We start from the raw sequence: 18,849 nt of genomic DNA, 5'->3' as shown, positions 1-18,849 counted from the left end.
TCGAAAAGTAAGTTACCGAATTTCATATGAATTAGTTTTCGATGAAATTCAGACGAGAGCTCTGTTCGAGCGACCGAGCTGTAATCGAAGCTCGGTCGCTATAGCGACCGAGCGTGGTATCGTGATCCGTTCGCTATAGCAACCGAGCTCTCGTTCGTGACCTGATTGCCATCGCGATCGGGTTTGTGCCGTGGACCGAGGTCCGTTATCCAAGCGTTTGAACCCATCGCGAAGCTACGATTCTCTTAGGATGCTTGTTTGAGGAGGTTTGGCCCTTTGATAACAAAGTTCCGTTTGATTTAAGAAATCTTTACTTTCTTAAATCGTTGATTTCTCAAGTCGTTGATAAAGAAAACGTTGATTTCTTAAGTCGTTGATTAAGAAAGCATTGTTTTAAGAAATCGTTGATTTCTTAAATCGTTGGTTAAGAAATCGTTGTTTTAAAGAATCGTTGTCTTAAAACAAGATTTTAAGGAATCTGCCTTGGAACTTCAAAGAGGCTGTTCTCTCAAACCGTGAGGACCCAGAAAACGATCAAGATATCAAATCGAAGCCCTCGCCGAAATGGGTCTGGTGAGCTATAGACCTCGCCGAGATGGGTCTTTTTCTCTAGCTCAGTCGCTATAGCGACCGAGCTTGTGTCTGAGCTCGGTCGCTATAGCGACCGAATTTTCCTGTAGCTCACTCCCTATATCGACCCAGCTTTTCCGTAGCTCACTCTCTATAGCGACCCAGCTTTTCTGTAGCTCACTCCCTATAGCGACCCAGCTTTTCCGTAGCTCACTCCCTATAGCGACCCAGCTTTTCCTGTAGCTCACTCCCTATAGCGACCCAACTTTTCCGTAGCTCACTCCCTATAGCGACCCAGTTTTTCTGTAACTCACTCCCTAGAGTGAGCTTGTAGCGAGTGAGCTTGTATTGAGCGAGCTCTCGGTATTGAGCGAGCTTGTTCCGCGAATTGAAGTCTTTGTTTCGAGCACCCGTTGTCCGAGTATTCAAGCTTCAGTTTTACGACAAGAACATGATCTTGTCGGAAAGTTCTTCGTATAGATTTGAATGCTTGGATACCTTCCGCAAAGACACCGTCGATAATTTTTACGAATGATTTGATACTAACTTCGTCGTCAATACGAACCATTGGAGCTTGTTTCGATGCTGCGGACAAATCTATTCAAGAATTTTATCGTAAAAATTAGTTTAAGTAATTTTTACGGGAATTATCTTTTTCGAGGAATATTTTCGAACGTTAATTTCGTTGTGACCGATTTTGACCCCAACAGGATGGCGAGCTGGACGATCCATGTCCAACTCGCCATATGGCAAACGGGACGGTCCACGTCCATTTATGTCTGAGTAATCAACATGTTAGGTTCAGGGTTCAAATAGGTTATGAAGGATTAGCCCCAAATATAGAATTGCTAAGTTGCTAGAGATATCATCATTATAGTTTTTATTATTGCTTGTGTTCTAGAGTAGCTAACTAGAACTCTGATATTAGGATAGTTAAGCCCAAACGACGGCTTCGTCTTCTACTAGAATATATCTCTGAGCTAGGATTGTTAAAAACAAATGACGGTTGATCTAGGAAGCCTTGTGAACATATTCAATCCGATCATCAAAGCTTGCTAGAAGATCGTCGATCGATAATCCAATTTATTAATCGATCGACGACTCAAGAGGTGTATCGATAGATATTCCTATAGAATCATCGATCGACACTTTCTTTAGATCAACAAACGGAAGTTGAGGTCCGGAGATCTAAACAATAGATAGTCTAAACAAACGGAAGTTGATCGACTATTGCTTACGTTGAGTTCTCATATATCCAGCCTGATACTTAGAATCTGTACTACTATAATCCGGATTACCTGAGTAGAAACACTAGACTTAACACTTTCTTATTCTTTTCTAAACCTCAATCCAATCAACCGAACAAATACCTTGCTCACCATTGCTTATTTAATTTAAATTGCATTCAACCAATCTTAATCACTGCTGACTATGATCTATTGTGTGTCATAGCTCTCTGTGGATTCCATCCCTAAGTACTACAATTGAACCTCTTATTTGAGAGAGTAATTCACTCCTTTGGATAATTTGAGTGACATCAAATTTGGCGCCATTGCCGGGGAGGTTTGATCGCCATTAGATCATGTCTAATCCGATTTAGTTTAGGTTTTATTTAATTCTAAAAACTCATAAAAAAAATTCTTGTCTTTCAGGGTGCTTGCCAAACGGTACCAGAAGGAACAAGGAAACACTGCTGCTTTTCAGAGATCTCGCACGTTTGGAACGCTCAATCCGAAAATAGAGACTCTCCACATCGATCGAATCGTCGACCGACTCTCTCATATCACCGTCGACCGACACTACTCTTTCGTCGACCGACACTTATACCACCCTCGACGGAGACTATTTTTCCATCGACTGATACCTTCCACCCGACATCGATCGATATTTCACATCGTACATCAATCGATACTCAACCGTGAGACATGCTTGTGACTATTATTCTCACACGGGAAGAGAATGGAGACTTGGATGACCATGATGGTCATCTACGTAATGCAGCAGGTCAGAAGATAGATGATCAGGGGACTGCAATCCCTGATGCTGATAATTTAGCTACAGTTGCTGCTAATGCTGTAGATGAGGCTGCTCGACCAAGAACGTTGACTGATTACAACCGTCCAGACCAATACTACGCCAACAGATCCGCTATTCGCCCTCCAGCTATTCCGAGGAACGATTTCGAGCTGAAGGCCCAATACTTTATACTTGTGGGAGAGACACCCTACTGTGGGTTACCACACGAGCATATGATGGACCATCTAGAGAGGTTCAAGGATTTAGGTTCTGCTATCAAAGCCAATGGAGTCCCTGAGGACTATTTTATTTGCAAGCTCTTTAAGTACTCACTTTATGTAGATTTATAGAGATGCTCTGCATTGGCTTAAACAGCTACCAGCAGGATCCCTTACATCCTGGCTTAAACAGATTCTTCCCATCTCTGAGGACATAAAAAACTCATTCATGCGTAACTTCTTTGATGAATCACGAGCTGAAGACTTGAGGGGCAAAATTGCTACACTCACAGCTTAGAGAGTCATTTAGAAGCTCCTCGATCAGATTCAAGTCCTATCAAAGAGATTGTCCACACCATGGATTCAACGAAGTGCAGCTGCTCACTTTCTTGTGAGGCATCACACTAGCATATCAGATGGCTCTAATTACTATTAGTGAAGGAAATTTCAACACTAGGAATCCAAAAGAAGCTATGAGACTCATAGAAAACTTGGCATCCAGCAATATGATATACCATGGATTTTACCCGTTTTTAACCATGGTATACTAGTGTTTTATTATATATTTAATCTGTTTTCTAGCCTGTTAGGTATGTTTTCAGGTTCATGAGCATTTTGTGAGAAAGTGATGTTTTTGAAGCATTTTGGAGTACAAGAGATCGGAAGTCAACATTGCGATTATAATCGATCGATACTCATCTTGAGTTGTCGATCGATGTAGCTGAGAAGATCCGCGTACTAGAAGATTATAATCGATCGATACACATCCAGTGTTGTCGATCGATATTGAAGACGAAATGGTTTAGCCGACTACTTCACCAAGACTTCACCAAATTACGAGATTGCCCCTGACGAGTTTTTAACCTAATGGAAATGCTTAAATATTCCTGCAAAGTGTTTTTTGACGGCAACCTTCGAAAGAAGCAAGCTTTTAACAACCCTCAAAGCAGAGAGTGTGAGAGAGAGACTAGAGTTTTATTTGTCTTGAGAGATTGGAGAGATTTCTCATCTCCTTTTGTATTTCTACTTTATTCTATCTATGCAATTCTTTCATCTATCTATTGTTATGAATTGCTTAGCTATGTCTGAGTAGTCTACTTGTTAGATTTAGGGTTCAAATAGGTTTGTGGGATTAGCCCCAAACTATAATTGCTAAGTTGTGATACTCATCAAATGGATTGCACCCTATGCTTGTTTTAGATTAGCTAACTAGAACATAGATCACTAGGATCTTTGATTATCTTGAATTATCCATTTGAGCTTGCCTGTCTCCCGTTGAGAAGAACGACAGTTCCTCCTTGAGACCTTGTGGTCATATTCGGCTCGCGCCTAGGCAGATCTAGGAGCTGTCGATCGATATCCCGACAGGTGAATCGATCGGCGCTGCGAAAGGTGTATCGCTCGATATCTCAAAAGGATATCGACCGACTCTTTTTCTGTGTCATCATGCGAAAGGTATGGGCAGAGATCTAGATAATTTAACCAGTGATATTTCACTTGAGTTAAGCGGCTGAGATCTATAGTATCATGCAAGCAACTTGTTAAAGCATTTATAGAGATTATAATCTCCATTCCTGAATAGAAACCCTATGTCTAGCACTCTTTATCACATTTAAACAACCCATATTATTGTTAGTTAGAGCAACTACCTTGCTCATTTTAGGATTTGTTACTTTTACTTCCATCATATAAACCAACCTTGCCTAGGATTGATTAGTAGATTTTATTTAATTGGTTCCCTAGCTCCTCGTGATTTGATCCCTAAGTACTACAGTTGTACCTCTTATTTGAGAGAGTAAGATCTACTGGGTAATTTGAGCACTATCACAATAGCACCAAGAACACTGATTTCGAAAGGAGAAAATCGGCCACTACCCTAGGAAAGTAGCAGATGGACAATGTTAAATCTAAGATGGATAGTGTTCATAAGCTTCTCAGGAATCAATTTAGCTTTGCAGAGGATGTAGAAGCTGTAGATGTCAGCAGTGACAATGATGAAGAGGAAGAGGTGAACTTCATCAGTAGTACAGGTTTCAGAACCAACAGTTTGGAAATCAAAGTGGCTACAGAAACTCCTATGGACAGAGGAGTGGATACAATCAAATTCACAGTACCAGAAACCTTACAGCAATACCTACAGAAAAAGAGCCTACGGAACTTCTTCCTAACAGAATCCACCACCACAGACTCGAGAGAACAAGATAGAAGCTATGCTAGATTAAGTCCTTGAGGGCCAGCAGAAGTTGATGGTGAACTTCAATGAGAATATATATGATGTCTACACAGACCTAAACTCAAAATTTGAGTCTTTGAACACACATGTGAAGAAGCTGGAAACACAAGTGCTTCAGACAGGAGACACCATTAAGAGGCAAGAAGCTTTCAGAAAAGGTAGAGGTGATGAAACAATGAAGCACCACGTGAATGCCATCATAGATGATGATTTTGGCAAGTAGTCAAGCATGAGAGGCTTCAAGGAGGGGTTTTCGAAGTTCAGAGCTCCATGAGTTTCAGCAGTTCTCATTGGTGTCGATCAATGCCACATGATGAGTATTGACCGATATAGTCAGAAGAAGATTGACCGACACACAAATTCCAGCATCGATCGACGGATTCCACAAAGTCAGTTGGTTCATGCAGTTCTTTCAGGATAATGACTCACGAAGAGTTCTCAGCTCGACACCCACATCCACCCACACCCTACCAACTTTCACAAACCAATATCGATAGACAACATAAGCCAGATGCCGATCGACCAAGAGAGTCCACCGACGATTGACAAGATCCAGCCCGCATCGATCGACGACCACCTATGACCTACCAAGTGCAACTACCAAAAGTCGGTATAGAACGACTCAATGCACTCCGGAACCAATCCAAACCTTTAGAGACATCTATAGACAACACCATTTAGCAATCTGAAGATAAGTCAGAACCTATGCAAGTTGATCAGAATATGGAAAAAAGAAGCTTGAGAAAAAGGAAAGAAAAGGTTCCTAAACACCTTAAAAGAGGAGTTAATGAGAAAGAGATGGATAGCTCCACCAAAAGAGTTCTGAGGATACCAGTAGACGTTCCATGAGATCAGAAAGAAGATGAAGAAGAAGATTACACTAAAGAAGCAGAGTGATCCATGTAAATTCACCATACCATGTTTGTTACAAGGAATTGAATTCCCATGTGCGCTCGGCGATACCGGTTCTTCAGTTAGCATACTACTAAAGGTTATGGCAGACCAACAAGGCCTAAATGTATAGCCTTCAGAGGAATCTTTCACTTTTTTGGATGGCTCTATAACGAATTCATGAAGAATCATCAGAGATCTTCAAGTCCAGATTGGTAATACTCTAATACTAGTTGATTTCCATGTTCTTGAAATTACTTATGACCCCATTATTTTCCTGCACTTTGTAAAAAAGAGAGAGAAAACAAAAATAAATAGGAAGATGAACTAGATGAACTAGCATCACTATTCAATAGAATTTAGATTCAGAGAAGAGAGAAGAGGGAGGGAAAGAGTCAGAAAAGACTACATGTTGGTTCAGATGCTTGCTTGAGTTGAATCTATGTGTCCCTAATCGATACTCCCAAGATGTAGCCTACACATCTATATTTATGAAGAAATGAGGTCAATAGAGGGGTGTGGCAGGGCTATCAGTAGAATTGTGTGACTGTATGGTATGGTGACTAAGCTAGGGTGTAGTACATTCAAACATTCCTAAAGGTTCGTATTGACTCATTCCCACCTATCATATTTTCAGAAGTGAGAATAGTGATTTTATATTATGTGAGTTTCTGCTTTTTTCAAATCTCTTTCATTAAGACTACTTTTGTTTTGCTTGAGGACAAGTGAAATGGTAAGTCTGGGGTAGTTGATATACCATAGATTCAGCCAGTTTTCAGCCATGGTACATAGTTGTTTTAGAGTTTATTATGTATTGGAGTCTTTTTATAGTATTCACGGGTTCATGCATCTTTCGGAGCAATGTGGTGATTATAGAGCATTTTGGATATAAATAGAGAAGAAACTCGTAGCTGTTCACTGAACCAGACAGAGTCGACATTCAGAGACAATCACTGACCGACAAACACTTATTGTCGCTGATCGATAGCAAAGGACGAAAGGCCCGACTTGGTTACCAACCAACTAAAGCCAGATTCCACAATTTTACCAGACTGGCCCTAGCCGACTTTAACCTAATGTTTAAGTGTTCTACCATTGTATTACGAAACACAAGCTTTACGATACTTTCTTATTTTCACAACAAACAGTTTAGGGTTTTTAGCGGTTTGGGAGAGAAGATCCAAGACTCCTTCAGAGCTTGTATTGGAACTTCAGTTTTTCAAACTTATTCTATTTATGCATTCTATTTAGAATATTGCTATGCTTTGTTTTTCTATATCTGAGTAATTCACTTGTTAGATTTAGGGTTTAATTAGGGTTACGAAGGATTACCCAAAACTATAGAATTTCTAAGGTGATAAACATCTTTCAAGGAGTTGCTTGTAATGCTTTTGTTCTAGAATAGCTAATTAGAACCCAAATTTTAGGATTGTGGACAACTACAACGGTAGGTTCTACACTATTCTCTTGAGGTAAGATTGCTTGAAACAAGTGATTTAATTAAGACTAGTGAACCTATCGTTCAACTCGATAACACTTTCCTAAGAAAACATCGATCGACGCTCCTACCATAGCATCAATCGAGGTTCGATCCATATCAACAATCGACATCTGAGATATTGGACTTAGTCAATAGAATTGATTCACAGCGGAAGCTGGAAACCTTTTTGCATTAGAATTCGAGTTCTAGGATTGACAACCTAAATATTATATATCACTATAATCTTGATTACCTGAAACCCTAGATCTAGCTACATTCTCATATTGTTTACAACCTCAATCAATCAACTAAACAACTACCTTGTTCACCCTGCTTTACTTATTTACTCTTTTAAACCTATTAGCCTGGCTTTATCTAGAATCACTGAGTTTATTGTGTGTCACACTTCATGTGGGTTTGATCCCTAAGTACTACATATGAACCTCTAATTTGAGACAGTAAAGTTACTCCTTAGGGTACTTTGAATTATATCAAAGCTCCAAAAGATAGAAATAAATACTTAATATTTTCTGAGCAACAAGTTCTATATTAGTGATAGAATCCGGATTTGCTAGCACAATTTTCTCCAAATATGAAGACAGCCGCTTCTATCCATCTTTTGTTGTTCCTCTTACCATTTCTTGCGCATGTAACAGTGTTTTGTATGAAGTGGTGTAATCTAGTTTCATGCCAAAAATATTCTTCATTGCAATTTGGACCTACTTCGGATTTAATCCATCAATGATTCCAGCGCGATCTATGAAAAGCTTACCAACATATTTTAGAGTACAATGTTTTCATTGAGCCAGTCGCTTAGACACATAACATGATGAGTTTTAAGATACTTGGTTATCCAAAAACGTGTTTGTTCCATGTTTCACATTCGTCCTAAGCTTCGTCAGTACCCAGCAACACAACACAAGTAGAGTATTAGTTGTCTTCTTTACTGTTGTCGACCGCAACTTTGAAACAAGTGCATTTTGATAGAATCTTATTGACTTATAAATTCGAAACAAAACAAACCATATTCGATAAAGTTTTTCCACATGACATTTCATCTTTCACTTAATTAGTGACGTGGCAGAAGGATTGAGGGAATGTATACTCTATATATTTATGGTCTAACTGGTGACCATTAGAGGAATACTAGGAATGAGTAGGGAAAAAATGCAGAGGAATAAACTTATAGGAATAGAAAGGAATATTATTCCTCATCAATTATAGCAAGGAACAAATTTGTTCTATATTCCTCTAGAATAAAAGGAATGACAAGGAATGGAAAAAAAAAATTATTCCTCATAAATGGTAAAAACAATTAGGAATAGCAAAGAATGCACTATTCTCTTATATTCCTTGGTCACCAGTTAGACCCTTAGGAACTAACTGGTGACCAAGGAACGATGAGGAATAATGTATTCCCTAACGTTCCTAAAAAAAATTACCATTCGCAAAGAATAGTCTTTCCTTCTCGTTCCTCATCATTCCTTTTTTTGTAGAGAAATAAAGAAGAAAATTATTCCTTGTCAAATTTAAGATGGAACAACAATTCCTTTTTGTTCCTGCGAATTTATTCCTCTATGTTCCTTTCATATTTGTTCCTTTTGATTCCACAACGGTCACCAGTCGGACCCTTAGATTTATTGTAACCATAATTGTAAAAAATCTAATCTATTAAAAAAGAAGTACAAATTAAAACTAACCCTTAAACTTCCACAATATTTACAATCTATTGCCATTGAGAATTAAATAAATATATATCTATATTATTAGAATAGAAATATAAAATTGAATTGGCCCTGAATTTTTCATCTTATTTACAGTGGTATAACACTGAAGTATTAAATGAAACTATATTTAAAGAAATTTGTATTTTTCTTATTTAAACAATATATTTAGGTATTTAAAGTTTTTTACTAATTTAAATAATAGATTTCCTTAATCGAGTCTTAACCAAAATAAATTTCCTAATAGATGTTGTATTAGCATATTAATATTTATTAATAATAAATAATAAAATAACAATCACACATTAAAATCAATTTATATAAAATATAAATAAGATATAAAATAATTTAATAAATTATTAGTATAACGCTTTCATAATATAAGTCCAATTAATTATAAATATTGAATTTTTTATATGCTACACTATGATATAATAGATAAATAAACTTACAAAGTATAATTATCCAAATTAATAAATAAAATTTTTGTTTCAAAATGTTATATTAAAAATTATGTAATACATATTAATTTATAAATATATATATATATAGATATATATCATCATTAGTACAAATAAAAATATTTTTTTCATAAATTATTAGTATAACGCTTTCATAATATAAGTTCAGTTAGTTATAAATATTGGATTTTTATATGCTACACTGTGATATAATAGACGATTAAAATCAAAAAAATATAATTATTCAAATTAATAAATAAAATTGTTATTATAAAATGTTATATTAACAATTATGTAATACATATTAATTTAAAGTGAAAGGAAATATTCACACGGCCACGGGTCAAGCTATAAAAATAAATAAGAACAGAGCAATATTATTTTCAAATTTATTTTAATTCCAAATATATTTTTTATATTTTATGTATTTATAAATTTATTTTATTTGTTATTAAGGAATGCTAAGATTTTGGGATTAGAAAAAATCATTTATGATCCACTTCTATATTATTTTAATTAATAAATTTAAAATTTATATCAAAATATTTTATTAAACTTTTAATCTTTATTATAACAACAAATATTAATTTTAATCTAAATTTATGTTTAATTATTACAAATATATCATTTAGTATAAACAAAAAAACAAAAAAAAAACATAAAATAAATATCCGCCCGGTTAGGCGGGTCAATGAGAATTAAGTTTTTTTCTCTAATTTAGTCTCCTTATTCTCTCTTCTTCATTTATTTTCTATTTTCTTATTTTATTCAAATTAAACTCATATACTTACAACCACTACCACATCATCCTTTATAAACATATGCGGATTGAAAAAGATAGCCAAAATATAAAGATAAAGAATAAACAAGTGAAGATGGCTGGTGAACTTGCAATTTTTTGGTATTTTTAGCTATATGTAAACAATAAAACTGTCTAGGAAAATTTGCATGATCATGCCAATAGCCAAAAGTTCTTATGGGTCTTGGTGTTTAAAACATAGCCTCCATTTTGACCTTTCTTTTGTACGCCAACACACGTGCATTTGCTGTTCTCGATTAGATATTCCGCTGTATCTACTCCTTTTGATCCTATTAGAGACCCTCCAGGCCGCCTAGATCTGTCAATGCAAACCATTTTTTAATGTCATTCTTTGTTAAAAAGAAATTCTTGACTTAACTTTATAGTGTGTTTGGTTTTATATGTACAGCTGCACATTTCTCTCCTAAGCTTGTGGTTCGACTCTTGTTATACGGGTTTCAAATATGTCACAATTCATGATTCTTCTTAAACTGATCATCTGTAGAAACCGAGAGTTATAGAGAGAGAGAGAAGAGTACCCTAGAAGGGAGGATGAGATTGTCCTGCGTTGGCCAATGATGATAACTTCAACCCCAAGTTTGTCTCCATGAAGAAGAATAGCTGCAGCTTTAATGCCGTCCATGGTTATACACTCTGTGTGCACACGCACCTTCGGCTGAGCAATTTCACATATACGTTTCATCTGTTCAAGGAAATTCCCTTCACCTTGAACAATCTCAGAGGCCAAAGATGAAGTGGTGTTTGCAATATTGGCGTTGGCATTAGCACCCGGTGATGACCCGCTTGTGCTAGAGGAGGAGGAGCTTGGTATTCTCAAGAAACTTGAAAATGCGTTTTTCCACGAGCCACCATTGTTTTCAACATGGACGAGGATGAGATCGTCTTGCTCGAGCACGGCGTGTGAAAGAGCGTATTGAAGAGCAGCTACAGATTCACGGGTCGGGTCAGCGATCACCATGATTTTGCGTGATTGTGGTGTTGAGGATGGTCCTCTACGACTATCTCCCATGCTCTTTGTGTTTTCTACTTTCTTCTTTTCCCCCCTCTGCCTATAGCATAACCATTTTTATGTCATTGCCATCTTTTTAAAAAATTTGTTTTCAGATGTATGTTTTGTTTTTTTTTCCGGATCAGTGAAATTTGGGGTATATTAAATCATGATTTGCTGTTATGGTTTATGTTATCTCTAGAAAAAAAAGTTATGAAGGATTAAAGACAGAACTATTTTTTTCTTTGTGCTTCTTTCTTAGGGACGCTACGAAAAAGGTGGGAGACAAATAGAGAGAGAGAAATATAATTGTGGTTGCTGTGATTCGTGTTTCTATTTTTGAGGAATACGGCATTTTTAGTTAATTTTAGATGTTGTCAACTTTTTGATCAAAAAAAAAAAGATGTTGTTAACTTCCAACACAACAGTACATCCATATCCTGCAATTATTTATATTTCCTTATTGTTTGTTTCTGCTAAAAATTCTCGTGATGCTGTCTCATAATTCAATTTCGATTGGGACATCAAAAGAAAATGTTCTTGTGACAATCACGCTAAAAAAACAGTACGTAATCATAAACTTACAGATCATGGGAAGAACCACAGTCCATTCTAATGAAATTCAAAAAGTAAAAGCAAAACCCTGAATACAAACGATAGAAAATTCCGTTCGCTTGAGTTTATTGAAGGAATTCGTACCTTTTATAAGATTAATAAATCTACTTATGAATTCAGTTTGCCTAGAATCTCATGTCAATGCTGAAATAAATCTAGATCTTATGGTTTCTAATATATTTGTTAATTCGCAGCGGAACAAGGAATAAGAACAAACCGGGGTTACTTAACACTGCAAACGTCGTGCCTGTTTTGGTACCCCGCACACACAAACTAGATCGATATGGGATGCTGCTATAGGAAAGCAATGATGACACGTGCAAGAAGAATAGAAGATCATAACGGACACGTGTCCATCATCGAACGGAGCAGTTGGAAGTTTGTAATGAAAAAACAGAGTATAAAGAAGGAGAGAAAGCTTTGGGAAGAAATAATCAAAAAAATGTGTGTGTGTCCTTCATTCTCTAAACAATTCTGAGTGTGTGTGTGATTCTTTTGTTATACATGTTGAGTTGTTCCTTCACAAGTAAACTCTTGGCTTGATAAGATCGATTATGTGTATTCAACATTGGATCGTTTGGATTTCTATCTTTTATCGGAGTACGAGTTAGCTGTATCAAAGGTATCAGAAGTCATCTCGAACCTCGGAATCCATGGCGGAAAAGAGATCTCAGACGATGCAGAAGGAGGTGATAGGTCGCGATGTGGACGATTCCATCGGAAATCGGATCCAGGCATTAGAAGAAGCTTTTACGGAACAACGACAGTTCGTGGAAACAAAAATCGCAGATATCTTCAAAGTGATTCGATTGTTAACGGTGAATCAAGCTTCGACGAACGACGGTCAATGAACCGGAAATCAATCACCGGTCATATCCGCGAATCACGAGACTAGGTCAACAACGGCAAGGTAATCAACATAATTACGCCGGAATCACGAGACTAGGTCAAGTTGATTTTCCTCGCTTCGATGGTGATTGTGTGAAAGCTTGGTTGTTCAAAGTGAAGGAATTCTTTGCTATCGATAACACACCGTATGAACTATGTGTTCGATTAGCATCGATTCATTACAATTCTTTTCGCTGCGAAGGGGCATCAATCAGTAGCTCAATCTGAAAATGATGTTTATGTTTTGGAGGATTGGGAACACTATAAGGTTTTACTGAAGGAGAGATTTGAAGAAGTTTTGGATGATCCAATTGCTGAGCTGAAGCGTTTGTAGGAAACTGATTGCATTAGCAACTATCACGCTAAATTTGAGAAGATACGTAACAGAGTTAAGCTAAGTGAAAGCTATCTGGTGAGTTCATACTTGGCTTGGTTGAATACTGATACTCAGATGCACGTTAGAATGTTTCAACCAAAATCAGTATTCGAGTGTGCTACTAGGGAGGTTATACGAAACTGCTCACCCAAGGAAGAACTCTGCTACAACTTGGAGTAATAGGAAAGCTGCAAACAAAAACAACAATTATGTTAAAGGATTAATCTCCTACCAGAAGCCTGTGGAGCAGGTAAAGTCCAATGTTTTAGAAGAAGATAAGAAGAAAGAATGGTTCAAACAACCTCAGAAGTTCCTTTCTAATGAAGACATGAGTGAAAGAAGGACAAAGGGGTTATGTTACTGCTGCGATGAGAAGTACACACCGGGCCATTAAAACATGGCTACCTCATTCGTCACCCCATCCAGAGCACGTTCAAACTCGAAAGAAATTCTCATCTCCACCGAAGGATGAATCAAATATTTCCTCTGAATGTTTGAAAACTCCCTCTCGCGAATATCGAAGCGTGGACCATCATTCAAGCAGATGAAAACGATGCTGCACTGTCAGCCTCCGGGATCTCCCCCCAAGTAGGAATGGGAGACGAGAAAAGATCGGCAAAAAGGCGACGAGGCCTTGTACGACCACCCACGAAAGAAGTTGGAAACGCGGGGAGATCGAGATGATTATTCATCTTTCTTACCTAAAAACTCAAGAGCCCGAGAGAGATTTGAACTGATGTTGATCGTAGCAAGTCTTTATATACACCAAGTCCACTCTTCCTCATGGAGCTGAAAAAGGAAAGATAACATTTCCAAATATCATAGATGTGCACGAACAACCTGTAAAAAGGAAACTTGACCCTCGCAAAAGAAAAAGAGAATCCTTCCTAAAAAGGAAATTGGCAAAAAGCGATCGGACATCTCCAAAAATTTCCTCCAAATAAGATTCGACTCGGACGCCCACTGCAACATCAAGGATCTCTTCCAATACATCTTACACCAGCTCCGGTATCAACACTAAAGCACAAGCTAAGCGCTCCGGCCTCGTCCTCCAAATAAATCACAAAGCCTCCAAGCTTCCTCGTGTTCAACAAACTCAATAACTCGAGAAGATATTACTAGGCTGCGGCCTACCTCAGGGAAATTAGTCCTCGTCCAGGTTTGGAATACGGTTCCGACCTAGGAAGAACATGGAAAAGCGGGATTACTGGAGCGATGTCCTTCCCAAGGGAAGCCTGCTGAGAATGAGCAAATCCACTTGACTCGAGTGCACACGTTATTTCCCGAGTTCGATGAAGAAATCGAGAAATAAAAGGGAATTTTTTGGGGTAAAAATACTCTGGTATAAAATTTCTCCAGATCCCTAGCAGGACACTGGCCTCCAGGTTCCTGCTAAGAGGCGCTCTGGGTCCAACCCCTGCTTTCGTCCCTTCCTCGGGGTAAAATGGAAATCTTCCGATATGGGGATTCTCCCATATTTCCACATATGGAAGAGTTTAACCCTATTCGCCGACTTCAGTCGACCAAAAGACGACTATATAAGGAGAGCCCAAACTCTAAAACAAGGGATCGACACTTCGAGACTTAGAGAGTAGAGTTAGGCGGCTAGAACTAGGGTTTAGACAATAAACATTGTAGTTTCTGCTCAATTCATCAATAATATATCTATTTTAGTCTCAATCCCTGCGAATCTTATACTATATAAGGCTTGTCCATCGTTCCATAGTACTCACAAAGATCCTACACAAAAATCCCCTAACATCTACCATAGCGATCTCATCCACAAAAGGATTGTATGTGTAGGAATAAAGATCACTTCGTCGAATTGGGGGAGTGACACCCGAAAGCCTTTATATCATGGCTTGGACGACTTCAAATTTTTTGGAGAATACTTGCTTGAGGTGGGCCATCATTTCAGATTTGTTTGCTGCAGCTGCTTCCTGCATCTCTTCGTCTGTTATTGGAGTCGGGGTCATCGTCCTCTGTCAGGTTCGTTGATTTACCCCCGGAGTGTCGGTTCCAGTCGGCAGTTCTCCATTCAGTGGTGGAGCCCTTCAGGTGGTGTTGGCTCCCTTAGTCGAAGTTTCCAAGGGTTATCGAACGTGGGTTCAGAATCGGTGTATTTTCTTGCTCATCGAATTAAGAGCAGAGTTTTCCTCTCAGAGAACCAAGTTGTTGAGCTCAAATATGTAAAAGTTTCTTCACGCTTTTCTCTAACACTTTGGAGTGCTCATCCATCTTATTCTTTAAGATCTGAACTTTCGATAGGATTTCAGGGTTATCCATTAAGGCGTTTCTCTCCCGAGCTGTGTGTAACACAATGACTTGGCTTTGCAAAGCTGCAATCTAAGCTTGCAACTCAGTCTCGACAGGAGTGGCTTAAAGCTGCTCGGTATGCTCCATTTCCGTCATTGTCACGTAGTCTTGATTATCTCCTCTTTCTAACGCCAAACTTTTAATGTAATTTCATGTCAGTGCTTTGTTGGTACTACAGCAACGAGAAGAAATTAGTAGACGAGCATGAAAAATGATCAAAAGATATGTGTTTATTGATCTTTAGAGTTGGCCCCACAACAGTTTGTATTATAATCCTTAGTTATAATCACCTAGCTCTAGTTTCCTGTATAGAACAGTTAATCCCTTGTTCTAGGGTTTGTGTCTCCTTTATATAGGTTTTTCGTAGTCGGAAACTAGGTTACATACTTTCAAATTATGAAATATGAATTATCTCCCTTCAATAGAAGGTTTCCATTTTACCCGGAGGAAGGGAGGGAGCCAGGTCTGAGCTGGAATTTTTCTAGGTAAGGATTGAAGGCCCCAGCATCCAAATCAAAAAGAGTGTTCTCTTTCTAGATTATTTATCCCCAACATCAGGTGTTTTGGGTTCCTGGCTTCTTGACTTTTATTTTTTTTCCTCGCGCTTCTCTTAGCAGTTGTATGCATGATGCCGCCTATCTCGGAGCCACCATATATCATGTTATTTATCCTATCATAACGAAGTGGTGAGGCAGAAGTAGTTGTGGCCAATTGATTTTTTTTTCATCCTTTTCGTTGAGGAGCTTATTGGCTTTGTCAAAAAGAACTTATTCCCTTTCTTTAGTAGGTGTTAAACTTCTTTATTCAGTTAAATGCAGTTCTCGGTTTTATGATTGTGGTCATTGTGGAATTCACACCATCGATTTGAGTTCTGGAACGTTTCTGGTGCTTTTATATTCTGAAGCCACTTGAATTATGGGCCCATCTGCCTTAGAAAGTTGACCAGTTCCATCTTCGAGATGGAGAGATTGGAGATATTCGGCCAAGTCAACACTGCCATTATTTCGTCCTTTACGATGAGTCGATATTGGTATTTCTCTTGGTTCCCTCCTCCTGCTTGTTTTTCAGGATTTTGATGAGGTTTCTCATCTTGGTCAATTATTCATTCCTTATGCCCCTTGATTCCTATTGCTGGGAGTGCTTGGATTGACAGCTAAATCTTCTTCCGGCTTGCATGTGCAGTTGTGCCCATGCTCTAGACAACACGTCCTAAATGGTTCTTCACTGGTATGCCTCTCTAAAAGGAGGATATGGCTGTTGAGATGTTAAATCCGGGGATGGAAAAAAGTTTTATTTGAAGTGTGTTATGTATATGCGCAAGGGTTCAGCCTGGTGTTGCAGGATCTCGTAAAGTTCATCAGCTATTTTGAGGTCCATGTTGCTCACAAATTGTACCACGAACTGGTCGATTTAGGATGAAAAAGAGTGTTAGGCAGGTTGATATACCATGGCAACACGGGTCCGGTCAGAGTTGAGCCGAAACCCTTGCACATGGTAATTTCTTTGAGTTTCTTCTGGATAGCTACAGTGAGCGTTTGTTGTTTGTACGCACGAATCCATATGATTATTTGGGTTATTCTTTCTGTCATACATCCTTATGTTTGGGAAGATGAACTTCTTTGGCATCTCCGACAGTGTGATTTCGTATATGTGAAGGGGGTGTCTCCTTAGAACTCAGGAGCACTTCTTTTGATTCGGGGAGCGACGCCGAGAAATCTCTCTATTAGTGATTGGAGAGATTCAAAATTCTTAGAGAAAATTTGCCAATATATGTTATTTCTACCAATTTCTTCACTGTAGCCGCTTCTTGCATCACTTTGTCAGTTTCTGTGTTAAAAGAGTCGTCATCATCTCCTACCAGGTTTGGTTGGTTTACCCTTAGGGTGTAGGTTTCATTTGTTGTTTCTCCATTCAGTTTCTCCGTTCTCATGTTCTATGATTAGCACCCCCCCCCCCCCCTCCCAAGCCCCAGCCCCTGCCCCTGCCCAACCCCTCCTTGTATAGGTTGTTTGTCGTCATAAGTTAAGTTAAATCTTTCTACATCGTGAGATATGGAATAATCTTTCTTTAATAGAAGTTATCGATTTTATCCAAAGACATGGATCGATTCTGATTTCATGTTCTAAGGTTTAGTGCCTTTTTATATAAGTTGTTCTTAGTTAATAATTAGGTTATATCTTTTTATTTCTTAAAATATGGAAAAAAAAGTTTTAGTATAAATTTTCCATTTTATTGACAGGAGTGACTTGACCCAGATTTTGGATTTACCCAAGCAGAATCGAATGCCGGCGTTTTACTCTGAAGACTAATGTGTTTTACCCAAGCACAAATCGAATTTCCATCTGCCAGTATTAGTCTCTGAAAACTAATGTGTAATCTGCCAGTATTTTCTTCGGGACTAATGTGGGTTAATGTCTCTGAAGACTAGTGTGTACTCAGAGACCGAAGTAATAACTTCATGAAATATTTATTTCCAACATCTTGCATGGGCTATCAACTATAAGTGATTTCGCTCTTCAATGGTTTGTCCCTGAGTTAGCTCCATTGCTCTCTCTCTCGCAAAGAATCACTTTCAAACACATGCTTCTTTAGATCTATCTTTTTTTCTAGCTATGTGTATGTTTTTAGGCTCTACTTGTTTTGTGTTTCATCTCGTCTCTCAAATGTGGGTTTAATGTCTCTGAAGACTAATGTGTAGTCTGCCAATATTTTCTTCGGGATTTTATATTCACCGGCTTATCTAAAAATACTTTGTTAATATAATCTTCTTTTTAGTGGAAAAAAATGAAAGAGATATATATCGACACGCAAAGTATTGATGCGTTGAAACTTTAGTGAAAGGCCCATCATAATAAATTAAAGTTTTCTCCACGTCTTGTGTGAACTAAATATCGGAAGTATCAAAAAGAATATACCAGTAGATTAAAGGTGAAAGTCGAAACCCAAAGATCCAGATACCTTGGTCAACTTTTGCTTACTAAACTAGGCATGTTGGAATCAATCAACTTTATTTCTTTATCAACATTATATTTTGTTTCAATTCAACTTTATCTGTTCTTTAATAAATATATATTTTTCGTCCAAAAAAAAAATAATAAATATATATTTATATTATAAAACTGTTAAGTTGACTAGAAGGATCAAAATAGAATCGTATACGAGAAAAATAGCTTCAAAATATTTGTATCTATACTATTAAAAAAAAGCAAGTTTTGAAAAGTCGATTTATACAAGTTATAAGTCGACTTATACA

General features: G+C 37.7%; 1 protein-coding gene and 1 long non-coding RNA gene across 8 annotated transcripts; one reads left to right on the top strand and one right to left on the bottom strand.

The window, feature by feature from the left end:
• Positions 1 to 10,322: 10,322 nt before the first annotated feature.
• LOC108852905 (uncharacterized) lies at positions 10,323 to 11,792 on the bottom strand. The gene is made up of 2 exons (XM_018626381.2): positions 10,932 to 11,792; positions 10,323 to 10,711 (listed from the first exon to the last, which is right to left on the bottom strand). Exons 1-2 carry the CDS (start codon positions 11,420 to 11,422, stop codon positions 10,546 to 10,548), a joined length of 657 nt encoding a protein of 218 aa, XP_018481883.2. The 5' UTR covers positions 11,423 to 11,792; the 3' UTR covers positions 10,323 to 10,545.
• Positions 11,793 to 12,076: 284 nt separating this feature from the next.
• On the top strand, positions 12,077 to 18,110 carry LOC108849073 (uncharacterized). Of its 7 annotated transcripts, none has more exons than XR_008945584.1 (4): positions 12,077 to 15,469; positions 15,557 to 16,626; positions 16,779 to 17,090; positions 17,836 to 18,110. It is a non-coding gene; the product is annotated as an uncharacterized LOC108849073 (long non-coding RNA). The 7 variants fall into 7 exon arrangements; XR_001949124.2 differs by lacking the exon at positions 17,836 to 18,110 and having other exon boundaries at positions 12,079 to 15,469; positions 15,557 to 15,672; positions 15,756 to 16,626; positions 16,779 to 17,186; XR_008945586.1 differs by lacking the exon at positions 17,836 to 18,110 and having other exon boundaries at positions 12,079 to 15,469; positions 15,557 to 16,081; positions 16,214 to 16,626; positions 16,779 to 17,186.
• The last annotated feature ends 739 nt before the right edge of the window (positions 18,111 to 18,849 follow it).

Source organism: Raphanus sativus, chromosome 4 (assembly GCF_000801105.2).
Source record: "Raphanus sativus cultivar WK10039 chromosome 4, ASM80110v3, whole genome shotgun sequence".
NCBI lineage: Eukaryota > Viridiplantae > Streptophyta > Magnoliopsida > Brassicales > Brassicaceae > Raphanus > Raphanus sativus.
Note: the sequence above shows the minus strand (reverse complement) of the source record. Positions and strands in the feature narration are given on the sequence as shown.